At 42.7% G+C, this 19681-nt stretch overlaps 1 protein-coding gene across 3 annotated transcripts in view; it reads left to right on the forward strand.

The window, feature by feature from the left end:
• TTC7A (tetratricopeptide repeat domain 7A) overlaps window positions 1–19681 on the forward strand; it is a 390080-nt gene that overhangs the window by 284467 nt on the left and 85932 nt on the right. For all 3 annotated transcript variants that reach the window (XM_077282426.1, XM_077282427.1, XM_077282428.1), the window contains 2 exons: window positions 3818–3934; window positions 5879–5976. In XM_077282426.1, coding sequence (XP_077138541.1) covers window positions 3818–3934; window positions 5879–5976 — 215 coding nt within the window. The remainder of the gene's footprint in view (window positions 1–3817; window positions 3935–5878; window positions 5977–19681) is intronic.

A 19681-nucleotide genomic window follows, 5' to 3' on the forward strand; every position in this document is an offset into this window, starting at 1 on the left:
TGAGTGGGTGGTCCTTCTGTATCAGTATTCTGCTAGAACTATAGGTGCTGGAACTTATTTTTCCTTACTTCCCAATATGAATTGCACCTGACGTTGTCCAATGTCTTGCCTGTTGTGAATTGATACTGTGCCCCTCTGTTATGCCTGTGTGCAGTTTGGCAGACTGGAGAGCAGGACCAGAGAGACAAACCCCACTCGTACATTCTGTAGAGAGATACTGTAACACCTGGGCCAATTTGTGCCTCCTCTGTTTTCTCTTTTGGGCAGCAGCACATTTTTATTGCTGGCGATGAGTGACATCGTCAGTCCTATATTTTACCTGGGACTTTTTGTGCTGCTTTATAAGGCAGCTTTTGGGTTAATTTTTGTCTAGGTTTTGATTACTTCTTCCTGAGAGCCCTTGTTGGGACAGTCAGCTGTTTAAACCCCTGAAGCCCTAACTCCCGCTGCCAGTCAATAGTGTTGATATACTGGTATGTACTGATGTGCCCCTGTTCGTGTTTTCCGATTATTCCCGTTTTTGTGTCCTCACCTTGACTTTTGACTTCCCGCTAGATTTACAATTTTGTCCCTGATGTCTTAAACCCTGCTTGGCGACCTTTCCTGCCTCTGGTTTGCTCCCCTGATTGGCGGCCCCTCCATGGAAGCAATCCAATGCACCCCGTTGTAAGACCAGATCTATGTACTGGGGTTAAAGGTGAAAATTGGGGTTCCCCTGGAATTTGTCAGACGGAGTGGATTGTGGCAAGACTGTCCAAGGTAGCCTATTTGAACCTGTGGTCTCATGACAGACACAGAACCTTCCCCTCATGCAGTAGATACAGACCCTCACCCCGTTGAAAGATTAGACCCTCCCTCATGTCCTCTAATCTATCTGTCTTATCTGCTGCTAGGGACAGATTGCACTTGACAACAGGCAGTGTACTGCAAAACACACAGAAATGAGACACCTCGTAGCCAGCACTTTGGAGTGATTTTTTCTGTGATAAAAGAACAACATTTTTAAGTAAAGTGTTTAGCAAATTTTCTATATATCATATTATCTAAAAAGTGAAATCCAGTTGAAAGTACTGAGACCATTTAGGATAGTAGTAGGCACAAGTTGCACATATGGTATGTCCTCCCCTGAATATGGAATCTGCTCCTCCAAGGAACCTTGAAAATAAACACATTCCCTTTATTTACCAAAATAAATAACTAAAGAGACCAGAACTGCTGAGAATTGGGGGGGGGGGGGGGGTCGCAAGGTCATTCTTTGGAATAATGCATATTCTCATGTGCAGCCAGGTAGCATATTCTCCATCATTCTGTGCACATTTCTGGCCCCTGCTCATAAAACCTATTCGCGTGGAGGGATTAAGGGATTGCTTTTTCCGAGAAAAGAAACAAGTTAAGCATAAACATATCCCAAATAAGCCCGCTTTTCATTTCTCCATTCCTGATTTTATCAGCAGCGCACTGCACTGATACTTCCTCTTCCAAATGATCTGCCATGCTGTATTGGTATCTGAACTGAATTACTATTGATCGGTATGGCTGGACGGAATCTGGATAGTGCACACATAGGGAATTAATGTCATGTCTCATTCTCATTCCCCGGCCCTGGCTCGCTTATTAAATAACCTGACAGAAGGTTGTCTGCCGGATTCAGTAGGGAATCCCAAGCCGAGCTGGAACGTTGAAAGGATAAGGGAATGTGGTTTATTTTGCCTTAAATGGACGGTGAAACATATGGGCAGAACTTTGGCTGTGCCAGAAATGTACCACGTGAATGTAGAAGCAGGAGAAGAAGTGACAATCACAATCCAATATTTGGCCTACATCATTAGACTGAGGTTTTAAGGCCAAGGTGACTTTAAGTGTTGCAGATGAAGATGTCCCACCGTTGGTGTCACAAGCAATCCAATACTTTTCATTATGAGACGGCTCGACCTGACAGGTCCTTTCTCACATGGTTCTTGCGATTAGTTTGAAGATTTCCATGGGGAAAAACATATCCATCATTGTGAATATTGTTCATTTACTTATGTATTGCAAATTCATTGATAAAACTTAACATCAGTGGTCAGCTTCAGAGAAGACTTCTTGAGGAACACAAAAATATCTCAACCACCTTTCTGGCAAATCATGGACCCATTGACTTAGAATTGGATCCATTTTGATACTTGTAATTTTCTGGCAGTCCAATGGAGCCGTAAGCACATATGAGAATGGAGCCATAGTCATTGCTTGCTGAGAATGTAATGGTCACTGTCATTACTAGTGATGAGCGAGTGTACTTGTTGCTCGGGTTTTCCAGAGCACGCTCGGGTGGTCTCCCAGTATTTGTGACTGCTTGGAGATTTCGTTTTCTTTGCCTCAGCTGCATGATTTACGGCTGCTAGCTAGCTTGATTACATGTGGGGATTCCCTAGCAACTAGGCAACCCCCACATGTACTCAGGCTGGCTTGCAGTCGTAAATCATGCAGCTGCGTCAACAAAAACTAAATCTCCAAGCAGTCACAAATACTCGGAGACCACCCAAGCGTGCTCAGGAAAACCCGAGCAACGAGTATACTGGCTGATCACTAGTCATTACAATAAAGCTAGGATTATCGGATGACCAATGCAAAGACTAACAAAATTGAAAAGTAGCAGTCACTAAGTGTCTCCCTTCTGTCTATCTTGGTGTCTACTGCCTGTTGTCAAGTGCAATCCATCTCAAGCAGCAGAGATACAAAAACAGATTACAGTATAAATATAAATATACAGTACAGAAAGTATATTGGGGGGGCTTTGTGTTTCTGCTCTTGCTCTCTTGTCTGTCAAATGGAATTCAAGTAGAACAGGGAGATGGGTTTTCAGTTTTGGGCCAGGAAAGCTAATGGCCAATGGTAGGAGCAATGCATACTGGAAAGTAAAGGGAAAGGATTCTCCAATACCTTTAGTGCAGGCAGAATGCTAATAAAGAGGAACCGCCCACAGAAACAGAATGAATGGCATGTTACAGAGCATGTTAATCTGCAGAGTTCACTGACATATTAGACTGGTATTTTGCACCAAAAGCAGTTCTAACTTGTTGAGGGGGATGACGGCAGGAAGACCAAAATTTCACTTGAAATCACAGGTGTGCATTAAACAAAAAGTGAAAAACAGTATGGCGACAGATCTGAATTAACTGATCTGAATGTAAATTTCCCAATATCCATTAAAAGGGGTTGTCCACGTATTGGACTCCATTCTGTAGCCGCTCTATGTGACTGCAGACCTGTGAATCCTCACACTGCTCGCTGTCAGGATTGTTTGGTGCTGGGTGCGGCGGATGTGTGACTGTAAGTGTGCCATTTGCATAGATGCGGTCACGTGCCGACTAGACATGCACGGCCTCCCTCAGTATAAGTGAACTGTGCTCATGTCTAGTCGGAATGTGGCGGGAAGTTGGCAAATCGAATACTTGCAGTCACATCACAGCTCCCTGCATTATTTCACTAATTATGGCTAATTATTTGTCATTTCAGTGCCATTTTTATGTTTTGAATGTGAATTTCTTTTCATAAAATGCCTTTTTCTAAGATGTTTTCCAGGAGTAGAAACAAGTTTTTTTTTTCTTGAAACAGCTCTACCCATGGGATGTAGCTGTTCCATTCCCTTCTATAAAGATGAGCTCCAATATTTAATGTATTGAAAATATGCTATATTCCTTATATATTTATGGTGTTCTAAGAAAGCATGGTAGATCCACAACATATTGATAAAACTGCACTTTCTATGCACATTACTCCTATTAGTACAATAATTCTTATAAGTTCCCCCGTATTATTTTATCTTTTCTTATAGTTTATTATTTACCAAAACCAAACTGGAGCTGATACACGAAGGACCAGAGGAGGCTCTGATAACGTGCCGCCATATGCTGTACTTGTGGCAGAAACTGTATAACTCTTCACAGCTTAGGTGAGTTCCAGGGTGCAAAAACCCTCCAGTGAGTTCAGCGCCATCATCATTGTGGGTGACATCAGAGCACTGACCTCTGAAAATACTTCTAAGTAAGGCAATGCTTCACGGGAAAAAACATCTGCAAAGTATCAGGCCAACCATCTGTAGACAGTGCTGTTTCAGGGTTCTTGCCCCTCATCAGTACAGAAAAAGATACTATCTCTCAATGAAGAGACTCAACTCAGAATTATTTTCATCGCAATGCTCCATGGGAAAAAATATGCAAAATTGGCTAATTTCAGCCAATCTGCAATGAAAATCTGTTTCTCTTTCATTTGCCAGGAGCCGCCACAATTTTGTTCTAAGTTTGTGGGCAATATTCTAGTCTAGAGGTATAATAAGGGCCCCTTTACCATTGTATAGGTGACGGCCGAGCACATACTCGGCTGACAGCTTTCTCTCCATACACAGGATTACTTGAGAGGCCTCCATACATGTTAGACTGTCAGTCGATCCTTACGACAACCTCAGTTAATGCATGTGGGGCCCTTACAGAGGACCTGATCAAAAGTGGCCATTTTTTAGCCCTTATTTTTATTTCTGCCGCTACATGACTTTTTTTTAAATCCACCATATAGTCCCAGAGATACGGACCTGCTTAATGCTACTCTCTATGGAATTTGGCAAGGGGGCGGTGCTTAGAGGATCTCTGGGGGCGTGGGTAAAGAGTAGAGTTGAGCGAATTTGTTCGGAATCGGTCGCTGAATCTGAATTTGCCATATTCGTGCCATATTGGTATGCTATTTGTGCCAAATGAATGTTTGATGATCGGTTCCAAACATATTCAGTAATTTCTACTCCCATTGACTCTAATGACCTTCGGCTGCGTTCGACGAATATTGTAAAAACAATATTCGCTGCCAATCATATTCGGAACCGAATCCCAACAAATTCACTCAACTCTAGTAAAGACCATGAAAATTAGCACTAAATAAAATAGCCCATATCTCTGGAGTTTTGTGGTGGATTTAATGTGAACCTGCCACCTCAAAAAACGCTGTTTACTTGCAGATGTGGGGTCAATTTACAGGTAAATTGTGTTGTGTCGCACTGAAATGTGTCTACCGAGAGAAAATTACCGTATTTCCATCCGGAACCCATCGGCTTTCAGTCACACATAACGCTATTTACCTTCGGACTAAACCCATTGTCACGGGTTCCTTCTCCGATATCACATAATCAACAGAGCAAGAGAATAGTGAACAATTCCAAGACCTTTATTTAGGCAAAACACGAAAGGTCCATATATACGACCCATCACACAAAGGATTACATTTTCCAGAACACGAATGCAGTTCAGTAACAGGATAAAAGTACAACAATCCAGCACAGAGGATAACAGTCCATATTCCCTTCTTTCTCTCTCATGGTTCCACATCAGACTGACTCTGTGTCTCACCTCCCTGATATTTACAAGTCTCCCCCCTCATTCACAGGTCAGGAGGGGGAAGGTCTCAGGGGCTCATTGTTTCAACAAGCTAGGTTAACATGTCATTAGCATATTAGCGAACAGCATTTTTCACTGACCCTGTGGAGAGATAACAATACAGAACTGTGGGGAGAATATCAGATGGCAAATAACAACTCAACACGATGAAAATAAGTAAAATAGAAATATACACAAAATGATACCCACATAGCATATCACACCCATATTTCAAGGTAAATAGCGATTTCCGAGGTGACAAAAAAAACAGAATACGTACACAGGGGAGCAGCTGGAAGAAAATAAGAGCAAAGACTGGGCGGTACTGACCTGGTGGCAGGTTCCTCTATAACGCTCTACTTTTAGAAAAAAATCAAAGTGCCAACAATAGGACAATATCCAGACAGGGCGCAGAGTTTGCATGTTGATACCAGTACATTGATGGGACCTGGTTGATATCGTCCTTCTTGTTCTAGTGAGTCTGAGAAGGAGAGCAGTTTGGCTGATGTTCCTTTGACGAGAAAACACAGCGGGCTGCACCTTGCTATTCCTGATGCTCATGATCCAGAAAATGGTAAGAAAAGTTTGTGGTTTTCTTTATGGGTTGTCTGGAATAGAAAAATTGTTTCTAACTGCTCAATTAGTGTATGAGCTAGAGGGTGAGTCCTACGGAAGCAGAGATTGGTCGCAAAGAGAACTCGGCATTATATAAGCTTAATATATACAGAATTCCGTAGTATATAGATTTAGCAATCTCTATGAGGAGCGATTAAATAATAGATTAAATAGATTGGGCTAGTGATAAGGGGAAAGAGGGGGGCCTACTCCCATTATTTAACCAGTTAGATGCTGAGCGGATATAGTATGATTAAATGGGCTGATCAGAGTTACCTCCGATCCTGGCCTTTTCATACTCAGTACCAATGTGGGGGCAGAGCTCCAGTGCTCACACCTCCCCTGCATCGTATATTTAGTGTGATGTAAAGGATAAAAGGGGAAGTTAAGCCAAAAATAAAATGTTTTTGTACATTTAAAAAAAATCACATTGATCACGATTTCCAGAAGGAATGACCCATGTGCTCTTTAGAAAAAGTCAGCCCGTCAGACCTTCTCAGATTTAATTTACTGCCAGTCTCTGACACAATAGTCTAAGCAAAGCTCTGGTGATTTGAATGGCTTTTTGTTTGAAATGTTGTGTCATGTTGTAATTTCCTATCATGGCAGTCTCTGAGCTCCGCTGAATTGTTTTCTACGATTTATAATCTTGCAAAATGATTAAAGGCCACTTAGACACACCATTGTAATTGCTAACATGTTTTGGTTGAATTACCCCCTTAAATCAGATCTGTCACCAGGTTTCACAATACAAACTGCTTATATTATAAAATTGATCTTTTACTCCTGATGAGGCCTGTATAATTAAAAAAAATGACTGTGTAAATTTTTTTTAAGAGATTATCTCAATCTGTGCCCACCTTATCTGACTTGACAACTCCTCAGTGTCCCTCCTCCCTGCTGAGATCTCACACTGTTCAGTACAAGCTGCAGCTGTCAGTCAGGCCAGGTAGGCAGAGACTGATTACAATTGGGCTCATGAGATTTCTCACTCTCTAGCTGAACTCATTTTAATAACAGACTTATACAGCCATATAGATTTTCAAAATAAGCACACCTGCTTCTCTAGGTCTAAGAGCTTTATGTAATATTGTATACAGATTGTATTGTGAAATCTTGTGACAGATCCACCTAAAAATCCGTGTACAGAGTGCATACACTGAGCTTTCTACAATGGAGCAAAATAAGCCTATTTTTAACTTTTGGAGTACGCCGGATTGACTGAGAATTTATGCAAAAATTTGCAATGGCTCGTAAACAGGTCATTGGGCAATAAATCGTTTAAATTAGAGAAGGAGTTAAATGCCTATTAAGGGTCAAAATAATGGCCATTTGCCATATTTTACAATGGAGGCCATGTGACAGTGATGGTTTAAGGAGCATGGGAAGAGTGTTGTGAATTTGGATTCTGGGCTCCCCCGGTGGCTACTGGTGGAATTGAACTGGTGTCTTCATCTTCTCTGTTCACCTGTTCCCATCAAGATGTGGGAGTCGCTATATAACCTTGCTGCTCTGTTAGTTGCTTGCCGGTCATCAATGTTATCAGAAGCCTCTCTGTGCTTGTTCCTGCTCCTAGACAACTACTAGATAAGTTGGACTCTTGTCCATGTTTGTTTTTGCATTTTGTTCCAGTTCACAGCTGTAGTTTCGTTACTGTGTCTGGAAAGCTCTTGTGAACGGGAATTGCCACTCTGGTGTTATGAGTTAATGCCAGAGTTTTAAAGTAATTTCTGGATGGTGTTTTTGATAGGGTTTTCAGCTGACCATGAAAGTGTCCTTTCTGTCTTCTGCTATGTAGTAAGTGGACCTCAAATTTGCTAAACCTATTTTCATACTACGTTTGTTATTTCATCTCAACTCACCGCCAATACATGTGGGGGGCCTCTGTCTCCTTTCGGGGTATTTCTCTAGAGGTGAGCTAGGACTAATATTTTCCTCTGCTAGCTTTATTTAGTCCTCCGGCTGGGCTGGGCATCTAGAATCAACGTAGGCATGCTACCCGGCCACTGCTAGTTGTGCGTTAGGTTTAGTTCATGGTCAGCTCAGTTCTCATCTTCCAAGAGCTAGTTCCTATATATGCTTATGCTATGTTCTCTTGCCATTGAGATCATGACAGTTTGACCGGCCAGCAAAGTGTTAATTGTTTGGGCTGAAGCAGGAGAAAAAGAAGTGTTGAAGGGAAATTTTTTTTTTTTCCCCTCAGAGTTTTGCTGCCTAGCCCTTAATTGCTGTCTAGCTGCTTCTTACCTCCTCTTAACCCTTGAATGGCTCTGTGTCCACCTGTTTGTAATGGATCTTCAGAGTGTAACTGCAGGTTTGAATAATCTCGCCACGAAGGTACAAAATTTGCAAGATTTTGTTTGTCATGCACCTGTATCTGAGCCGAGAATTCCTTTGCTGGAATTTTTCTCGGGGAATAGATCCGGGTTTCAGAATTTTCGAAATAATTGCAAATTATTTTTGTCTCTGAAATCTCGCTCTGCCGGAGACCCTGCACAGCAGGTCAGGATTGTGATTTCCTTGCTCCGGGGCGACCCTCAAGACTGGGCCTTTTCATTGACACCAGGGGATCCTGCGTTGCTCAATGTGGATGCGTTTTTTCTGGCCTTGGGGTTGCTTTATGACGAACCTCATTTGGAGCTTCAGGCAGAAAAAACTTTGATGTCCCTATCTCAGGGGCAAGATGAAGCGGAAATTTACTGCCAAAGATTCCGTAAATGGTCTGTGCTTACTCAGTGGAATGAGTGCGCCCTGGCGGCGACTTTCAGAGAGGGTCTCTCTGATGCCATTAAGGATGTTATGGTGGGGTTCCCTGTGCCTGCGGGTCTGAATGAGTCCATGACAATGGCTATTCAGATCGATAGGCGTTTGCGGGAGCGCAAACCAGTGCACCATCTGGCGGTGTCCACTGAGAAGTCGCCAGAGAGTATGCAGTGTGATAGAATTCTGTCCCGAAGCGAGCGGCAGAATTTTAGACGGAAAAATGGGTTGTGTTTCTATTGTGGTGATTCTACTCATGTTATATCAGCATGCTCTAAGCGCACTAAAAAGCTTGGTAAATCTGTTTCCATTTGCACCTTACCGTCTAAATTTATTCTATCTGTGACCCTGATTTGCTCTTTGTCATCTATTACCACGGACGCCTATGTCGACTCTGGCGCCGCTTTGAGTCTTATGGATTGGTCCTTTGCCAAACGCTGTGGGTATGATTTAGAGCCTTTGGAGACTCCTATTCCTCTGAAGGGGATTGACTCCACCCCATTGGCTAATAATAAACCACAATACTGGACACAAGTAACTATGCGTATTAATCCGGATCACCAGGAGATTATTCGCTTTCTGGTGCTGTATAATCTACATGATGATTTGGTGCTAGGATTGCCTTGGCTGCAATCTCACAACCCAGTCCTCGACTGGAGAGCTATGTCTGTGTTGAGCTGGGGATGAGTGGAAAACCGCATTTAATACGCCCGAGGGCCACTTTGAGTATTTAGTGATGCCTTTTGGTCTTTCTAATGCTCCGTCAGTTTTCCAGTCCTTTATGCATGATATTTTTCGCGATTATTTGGATAAATTTATGATTGTGTATCTGGATGATATTCTGATTTTTTCGGATGACTGGGACTCTCATGTCCAGCAAGTCAGGAGGGTTTTTCAGGTTTTGCGGTCTAATTCTTTGTGTGTGAAGGGTTCTAAGTGTGTTTTTGGGGTACAGAGGATTTCCTTTTTGGGATATATTTTTTCCCCCTCTTCCATTGAAATGGATCCTGTCAAGGTTCAAGCTATTTGTGATTGGACGCAGCCCTCTTCTCTTAAGAGTCTTCAGAAATTTTTGGGCTTTGCTAACTTTTATCGTCGATTTATTGCTGGTTTTTCGGATATTGCTAAGCCATTGACCGATTTGACTAAGAAGGGTGCTGATGTTGCTGATTGGTCCCCTGATGCTGTGGAGGCCTTTCGGGAGCTTAAGCGCCGTTTTTCCTCTGCCCCTGTGTTGCGTCAGCCTGATGTTGCTCTACCTTTTCAGGTTGAGGTCGACGCTTCTGAGATCGGAGCTGGGGCAGTGTTGTCGCAGAAAAGTTCTGACTGCTCCGTGATGAGGCCTTGTGCCTTCTTTTCCCGTAAATTTTCGCCCGCTGAGCGGAATTATGATGTTGGGAATCGGGAGCTTTTGGCCATGAAGTGGGCTTTTGAGGAGTGGCGCCATTGGCTTGAGGGGGCCAGACATCAGGTGGTGGTATTGACTGACCACAAAAATTTGATTTATCTTGAGACCGCCAGGCGCCTGAATCCTAGACAGGCGCGCTGGTCATTATTTTTCTCTCGGTTTAATTTTGTGGTGTCATACCTACCGGGTTCTAAGAATGTTAAGGCGGATGCCCTTTCTAGGAGTTTTGAGCCGGACTCGCCTGGTAACTCTGAGCCCACAGGTATCCTTAAGGATGGAGTGGTATTGTCAGCCGTTTCTCCAGACCTGCGGCGGGCCTTGCAGGAGTTTCAGGCGGAGAGACCTGATCGTTGCCCACCTGATAAACTGTTTGTTCCTGATGATTGGACCAGTAGAGTCATCTCTGAGGTTCATTCTTCTGCGTTGGCAGGTCATCCTGGCATTTTTGGTACCAGGGATTTGGTGGCAAGGTCCTTCTGGTGGCCTTCCCTGTCACGAGATGTGCGAGGCTTTGTGCAGTCTTGTGACGTTTGTGCTCGGGCCAAGCCTTGTTGTTCTCGGGCTAGTGGATTATTGTTGCCCTTGCCTATTCCTAAGAGGCCTTGGACGCACATCTCGATGGATTTTATTTCAGATCTGCCTGTTTCTCAGAAGATGTCTGTCATCTGGGTGGTGTGTGACCGTTTTTCTAAGATGGTCCATTTGGTTCCTCTGCCCAAGTTACCTTCTTCTTCCGAGTTGGTTCCTCTGTTTTTTCAAAATGTTGTTCGTTTGCATGGTATTCCTGAGAATATCGTTTCTGACAGAGGGACCCAATTCGTGTCTAGATTTTGGCGGGCATTCTGTGCTAGGATGGGCATAGATTTATCTTTTTCGTCCGCTTTCCATCCTCAGACGAATGGCCAGACCGAGCGGATTAATCAGACCCTGGAGACATATCTGAGGTGTTTTGTGTCTGCTGACCAGGATGATTGGGTTGCTTTTTTGCCATTGGCGGAGTTCGCTCTCAATAATCGGGCCAGCTCTGCCACTTTGGTGTCCCCGTTTTTCTGTAATTCGGGGTTTCATCCTCGATTTTCCTCTGGTCAGGTGGAATCTTCGGATTGTCCTGGAGTGGATGCTGTGGTGGAGAGATTGCATCAGATCTGGGGGCAGGTGGTGGACAATTTGAGGTTGTCCCAGGAGAAGACTCAGCTTTTTGCCAACCGCCACCGTCGTGTTGGTCCTCGGCTTTCTGTTGGGGATTTGGTGTGGTTGTCTTCTCGTTTTGTCCCTATGAGGGTCTCTTCTCCTAAGTTTAAGCCTCGGTTTATCGGCCCGTATAAGATATTGGAGATTCTTAACCCTGTTTCCTTCCGTTTGGACCTCCCTGCATCCTTTTCTATTCATAACGTTTTTCATCGGTCATTATTGCGCAGGTATGAGGTACCGGTTGTGCCTTCCGTTGAGCCTCCTGCTCCGGTGTTGGTTGAGGGTGAGTTGGAGTACGTTGTGGAGAAAATCTTGGACTCTCGTGTTTCCAGACGGAGACTCCAGTATCTGGTCAAGTGGAAGGGATACGGCCAGGAGGATAATTCTTGGGTGAATGCATCTGATGTTCATGCCTCCGATCTGGTTCGTGCCTTTCATAGGGCCCATCCTGATCGCCCTGGTGGTTCTGGTGAGGGTTCGGTGCCCCCTCCTTGAGGGGGGGGTACTGTTGTGAATTTGGATTCTGGGCTCCCCCGGTGGCTACTGGTGGAATTGAACTGGTGTCTTCATCTTCTCTGTTCACCTGTTCCCATCAAGATGTGGGAGTCGCTATATAACCTTGCTGCTCTGTTAGTTGCTTGCCGGTCATCAATGTTATCAGAAGCCTCTCTGTGCTTGTTCCTGCTCCTAGACAACTACTAGATAAGTTGGACTCTTGTCCATGTTTGTTTTTGCATTTTGTTCCAGTTCACAGCTGTAGTTTCGTTACTGTGTCTGGAAAGCTCTTGTGAACGGGAATTGCCACTCTGGTGTTATGAGTTAATGCCAGAGTTTTAAAGTAATTTCTGGATGGTGTTTTTGATAGGGTTTTCAGCTGACCATGAAAGTGTCCTTTCTGTCTTCTGCTATGTAGTAAGTGGACCTCAAATTTGCTAAACCTATTTTCATACTACGTTTGTTATTTCATCTCAACTCACCGCCAATACATGTGGGGGGCCTCTGTCTCCTTTCGGGGTATTTCTCTAGAGGTGAGCTAGGACTAATATTTTCCTCTGCTAGCTTTATTTAGTCCTCCGGCTGGGCTGGGCATCTAGAATCAACGTAGGCATGCTACCCGGCCACTGCTAGTTGTGCGTTAGGTTTAGTTCATGGTCAGCTCAGTTCTCATCTTCCAAGAGCTAGTTCCTATATATGCTTATGCTATGTTCTCTTGCCATTGAGATCATGACAGAAGAGGTTATGGGAAGAGGTTAGTAAGCTGCCGCCAATTTTTTGTGGCGGCATCCTATCACCAGCGAGAACGTAGAAATGGGCATTTAAATTCAACGTGCAACCCCCATAATGATTAGTTGGTTTTTCAGTCCCACCAAAATCATTGAGATTTGTCCAACTTCACAGGAATGTGTATAGGAGCCATTAATGGCCAGCCTTAGGATGGTATAGTAATGTTTAATGGGCGTCCACTCCCTGCTTTCCCTTACTGATCAGTAGAGTGAAGGTTGAGGTGTGCCAAATAGCCTGTCCCTTATATTGTTAGCAGAGATTGGTCCACACCGGTGACTGTCTGGTGTCAGCTTAGGTCACAGCTACAAGTTTGTGTACATGAAGGCGATGCGGTTTCCTTCCTTTGTATATTGATGGTGTCTCGGTAGTTTACACCAATGTTCCCCAACTCCAGTCCTCAAGGCCCACCAACAGATCACGTTTTTAGGATTTCTTTAGTAATGCAAAGATGGAATTATCACCTGTGCATTACTAAGGAAATCCTGAAAACAATATCTGTTGGTGCACCTCGTGGACTGGAGGTGAGGAACACTGTCTTAAAATATAGTTTTTAAAAAAGTGCTCTAGAATTTTTTTTGTACATGTAATAACAACCCACCAGCAATAATAGTGTAATTTGCCTAGCTCACTTACACCCATACATTGTAAGGCCTTCATTATGGACAGTACATGAACATATATACCCAGTAGGTCAGTCTCCTGTCATCTACAGAATGTCATCATACTCTTTCTTGGAGCTGCTAGACCCCCTGCCCACCCATCTCTATCCATCCCATTCTTCTGTATGTCCACCCATACATCAGAAGATATCATTTCTGCTTGATATAAGACAACAGTAGTAGTTAAGTAGGTCAGTTCATACAATTATTAACTACAGAGTTATAAAACTCTCCTAAGGTACACTATCAATATTATCTGTGAGCGCTGTATGCAGAAACTCCAGTGTATCCTATAAGATGAAGATACAGCCTTTTTCCCTTGCCTCCTGCTTGTTCGAACTGACAGGGAGGACCCTATCACAGACTGGAGGCAGAGAGACAAGCTGAAGCTGTATTACATAGGACACATGAGGCTCTGGCCGAACTCTGATCTATCTTGTTGCTCTTATATATGTTTTGGATCATGTGCAGTGTGTCAAGACTCCACCTCCTCTGCAAAGTCAGAGGGATCATGGAAAATATCATCTGCAGTAGGGAAAAATATTATGGCGCTAGAAAGAGTGACTAGTGCAGATAACCCATGAATGGCATATTAGCTAGCTCAGGCATGCAAAAAAAACTCTATATAATGCTTTGTTGGTAGTCTATGGTGCACTATGTAGCAAAAATAAAATTGCTGTAGATTTAAGCCCTGGAAAATGTAACAGAAGTTTCTGTTGACCCTTAACTGGTGACAATGCTATTTTATGCTCCAATGCTTGTGAGTTGGCTGCCAGTTCTTTGTGTAGATTGTTTGCTGTTCCATACTTTACTGCTGATGCTTCTGACCTCCACTGGAAAATGTCTCCTATACGGACAGGTCACAGAATGGCTTTCATGGAAAGAATATACGGTAAATTTTGAACAACACCTGCAGGAGATAAAGTTACCGAATACACAAGAAATGAATAATTAATCAATAAAACCAGTTTAATAGTGCGGAAAGGCAAAGTACTTACACAAGGCGCATTATTTAGGAAATGATGGATGGTAATGTAATAGCATGCTGCATTATTTATATTTGTATCATTCACACATTAACTACCAGGCATTGAAAAAATGACAATATCACACTAAGTCCCATCCAACCATTCCCTGAGATGGATAGATAATAGATAGATAATATGTATAAAAAAGCGCATCGAATTTTGCTTTTTTACTTATTTTGCAGTAGCTACAGCTTGCACCTATTCACACTTAGGAGCTGCTGGTCAGGTTTTTTGTATAGATCGATAATAGATGGATAAATAAAATAAAGGCAGTAACGGGGCATGTGTGCAGGGCATCCCAGGCATAAACCAATCCTCCAGTATACTGTACTGTACGTACAAAAATGAAGTCAGCACTGCCAAAATAGAAAATTTGCAAAATAGTGACGACAACGTTTCGGTCAAATTGAGGACCCTTCTCAAGCAGAGTTACAGCACATATGCCAAAATATTGAAAGATTCATCAATCAATACATCAATTAAATTCCATATCCACAATTCACAAAGAATACAAAAGATTAATTATATACAGAATAGTGTTAAAATTTGAGAGTCCTCAGTGGTTGATACCATAAAAGGTAACAAATAAGCTTTCGAGACTACTCGGGTCAGATATATTCCTGATGAAGAGACCTGAGTAGTCTCGAAAGCTCGCAATTTGTTACCATCTTTTCAGTTAGGCTGCCGTCACACTATCAGTATTTGGTCAGTATTTTACATCAGTATTTATAAGCCAAAACCAGGAGTGGAACAATTAGAGGAAAAGTATAATAGAAACATATGCACCACTTCTGCATTTATCACCCACTCCTGGTCGTGACTTACAAATACTGATATAAAACACTGACCAAATACTGATAGTGTGACGGCAGCCTTAGCCATTAACAGGTATCAACCACTGAGGACTCTCAGATCTTAATATTTTTTAATCTACTGGCTAACATACTACAAAGATACATATTTTTCCTGTATACAGAGTAGTGCACATAATGCATGTTTACATACATGTATACATAGATTCATATTGGACAAAATGCATAATTTACAGATCAGAACACATGAGCACCCAGCTTAATTGGTCAATAAATCATCATGTGTTAGTGATTATATTCATAAAAAGACTCACTACACAATTAAAAATATTAAAATCACCTCTGAGATCAGCGCTCGGGAACTGCGAACTGCACGATCAAAGTAAACCAGCACTAGAGGCAAAAAGTAAGGAATCTAGCGTCTCTGCGCATGCGTGTCGGCCATATTGGGCACCGACAATGTACAAATACAAGAGAAAACAGGAGAAGACTGAAGCATCTCTGCGCATGCATGTCGGCCATTTTCAAGACCAGCAGCCATCTTTTCATGTCCCACGCCTTAAAGCATGTCCAACGCACCCACTATCAACGTCTGGATTTGCGCATGTGTCATCTGCACTTGAAGTTCGCCTCGCCATCTTTGAATTGCTCAATATGGTATCTGTATTAATACAACTTAAAGACTTCTGGCGCACTTTTGGAAATGGGACACATTGAGGAATAAAAAGCAAGGCAATATATTCAGCATATAAGAAGAGATAATCTCAAAGCAGGCCAGGTCATAAAGTGAGGGGACAAAATCCCCATTTCTGAAGACCCACCCACGCTATGGGTAAAAGTGGAGGTAAGAAAATAAATGAAATCCTGCTCTCCATGGATGGCATCCTGGGGGTGTTCAGAGCTCAAAGAAGTTTCTACAAAGTAGAAATCGAAGGAATGAATCGTGAATGTTTTATTCACATTAAAGGGGGTATCCTGGACTTTACAAAGAACAAAAAATGGATCTAAACAAGATCAGGCAGGTGATTGAAACTTACCTGCCTGTTGTGCCCGGCACTGTTCTCCCCTGGCACAGAGCGGTCACATACGCTACTGCCAGCGATTTTGAAGCCTCTGCAGACGTCATGTCTACAGAGCAAAGGCTTCTTTTCCACTCCACTCTGTCGACATGGCAGGATTTCCAAGGTCATTCTGATTGACAGCCAGATCCCCGTTACCTAACTGAGGGAGCTGGCTGTCAATCAAAATGACCTTTCAAGTTCCGCCCTGACACGTCAACAGAGGCAGCTGAATCCCCGGCAGGAGCGCTCTGTGACGGGAAGAATGGCTCCGTGCACAACAGGCAGCTAAGTTGCAATTACCTGCCTGTTACTGCTTAGGTACATTTTTTGTTTTTTGCAAAGTTTCCGGATATCCCCCTTAAAAAGTCCTGGATACCCCCTTTAAAGAGGACGCCATAAAGACCAAGGAGATCTCCAAACAACTCAGGAACAAAGTTGTTTAGAAGTACAAGTCAGGGTTGGGTTATAAAAAATATCCCAATCTCTGATGATCCCCCGGAGCAATATCAAATGCATTATCATCAAATGGGAAGAACATGGTACCACAACAAACCTACCAAGAGAGTGACGCCCACCAAAACTCTCAGCCTGGGCAAGGAGGGCACTAATCAGAGAGGCAGCACAGAGATCACAGGTAACGCTGAAAGAGCTGCAGAGTTCCCAAGCAGAGTCTGAAGTGTCTGTCCATACGACCACAATAAGCCGTACACTCCATAGAATTGGTCTTTATGGAAGAGAGGCCAGAAAAAAACTTTACTTAAACACAAAAAAGGCTTGTTTTGAGTTTGCCAAAAGATATATGGGATACTCCCCAAATGTATGGAGTAAGGTGCTGTAGTCATATTAGACCAAAATTTTACTTTTTAGCCTCCAAGGTAAACGCTTGCAGTCAGATGAGACCAACATTTTACTTTTTAGCCACTAAGGTAAACGCTATGTCGCCAAACCAACACAGCTCATCACCCCAAGAACACCATCCTCACAGTGAAACATGGTGGTAGTAGCATCATGCTGCGGAGATGTTTTTCAGCAGCAGGGACAGGGAAAATGATTCGTCTCAAGGGGAAGATGGATGGTGCGAAATGCAAGGATATTTTTTAAGCGAAACCTGTTTCAGTCTGTCAGTGATTTGAGACTAGACGGAGGTTCACCTTCCAACAAAACAATGACCCAAAGCATACTGCTAAAGCAACACTCGATTGGTTTAAGAAGGGGAAATGTGTAATTATTTTGGAATGGCCTTGTCAAAGCCCAGATTTTAATCCAATTGAGAATCTGTCATCAGACTTGATTATTGATGCTCACCGGTGGAAACCATCTAACTTGAAGGAGATGGAGCAGTTTTGCCCTGAGGAACGGGCAAAAATCCCAGTTGCTAAATGTGGAAAGGTCATAGAGACTTAACCAAAGCGACTTGCAGCTGTACAGTAATTGCTGCAAAAGGAGGCTCTACAAAGTACTGACTTTAGGGGGTGGGCGTGAATAGTTATGAACACTGAAGTTTTCAGTTATTTACAAGCCACTGTAGGAAGGCTCACAGTTCCAACCAAGGGCACAGCCATGTCTTCAGTCCAAACTGTGAGCGGTGCGCTCCTGTAGATGGGGTCATAAGAACAACCCTTTAATGATGGCCACTACTATTATCATACTCTTTGTGTTATTCTACTGTGATCATAATAAGTGACAGATCTGATTAATTTCTGTAAGAAAAAGCACATTTAAGAAATCGGAAAACTGTAAAACTTTTATTTCATTATTAATCCTACCAATATGACAAAGCCCAATATTCTGTGCTACGTGGAATACCAGAAACCTAAAATGGTAAAAAGTGCGTTCCGGTGATTAATGTGTTATCTTTAGTCATTACCCATCGTGACAACCTCAGATAATGGCATTTTATAGCATGCGGCTCGTATGATGTCAGCTTACCAAATGCGCCCAGGGTGCGCGAGTCTCCATAATTTGTCTAAGTGAATTGTTCAGGTCTCCAGGAATAACCTTGACTTGGATATTTTATCCTTTATAGGGCAAAGATAATGTATCCCATAATTAAAAACTTACATGAAAGATGTTCAAGGAAGCTTGTATGTAAATCCTCCGCATGTGCAATCTGTGAGATCAGCATTTTCTTAGATGCTTTTGGAGGTTTCTTCACACATATTTAACATTTTTTAACACCACATTGGGTCAAACCTCCGGACAATCTCGGCCAAGACATGACCCATTCAATATTAATACTATAGTTTTGGATCAGGCTGAGACTTTGCCTAGAAGCAGACCAAAAGCAGGTTAAACAGTGTGATGGGCCACCGGTGGGCAATTGATTGCTTCAAAAATGGGCAAAAAGCTAAAAAGAAAATGGCCTGAAGTGTTGAAAAAAATGTATAATTTCCTTCATGCCACCTCCGTCTATGAGGAATATTACTTATTTTACTACTACGCTATTGATGAGCAGGTCCGGAAGTCAACCCAATAGCAAAATATCAGATCAAAATGAGTTCAAAATCTTAAAGGGGTATTCCCATCTCCAAGATCCTATGCCAATATGTAGTTGATGTAATAATAATATTATATTAGCAAATACCTCCAATTAGAAATGTAGTATAGTTCTTCTGATTCACTATGTTGCTCACTAGATGTACAGCGCATTGCAGTAGCTTAGGTATCTATGGTTGTGATTACTTATGTAGTAAAAGCTAGCTAGTTAGTTGTTAGTGGTTTTAACTATGGATACCTAAGCTACTGCAATGCCCTACACATGGGGTAAGTGTCATAGCTTATCAGAAGAACTATACTGCATTTCTAATTGGAGTTATTAGCTAATATTATTATTACACCTACTAATCATTGATTATATGCACGGAACGTCAAAATATTGAGGATTTGAAACACAAAGGGACAGATTCATGGTTTACTTAAAATTTTTATGCCCTAAACCTGTGTTAATGTTTATGTAATGTATTGTAAGTGCGGTAATATACTCACCGGTCACTGTGTTCCCCCATTTCCAGCACTGCCCCGGTCCTCTCCTCACTGACATGACGGCAAATTCAGCTTGCCCAATCACAGTGGTGATGAGTCTGAGTGTTATGCACATGTGGTAGTAAAGGATCTAACTATGAAAAAGCTGCACAAACCCCACCTGGTTCCTGTACAGACTATACTATCCAGTAACGCAAGCCCTAGCGGCTTCAGTGCGACCTGGATAAACCCTGAAGGTAAAAACTAGAGAAGACAACGCAAACCTGGCCCCCCTAAAAGGCTGTCGAGTTTATCACATACTTCCTAAGGAATCGAGGGAGAGTGCAGAGTAAGAAAGAAACCCCAGCAGTTCACTTATCTGACTGGCCTAGATACTCAGCAGTAGGGCTAAAACCCCAAGTAGAATCCACTAAAGACTATCCCCAGCAGAGAAGACCAGCAAGGGGAAGGTTTAAATAGTAGCACCTGTAGTGCTATAG

The sequence above is a fragment of the Ranitomeya variabilis genome, chromosome 2 (genome assembly GCF_051348905.1).
Source record: "Ranitomeya variabilis isolate aRanVar5 chromosome 2, aRanVar5.hap1, whole genome shotgun sequence".
Classification (NCBI taxonomy): domain Eukaryota; kingdom Metazoa; phylum Chordata; class Amphibia; order Anura; family Dendrobatidae; genus Ranitomeya; species Ranitomeya variabilis.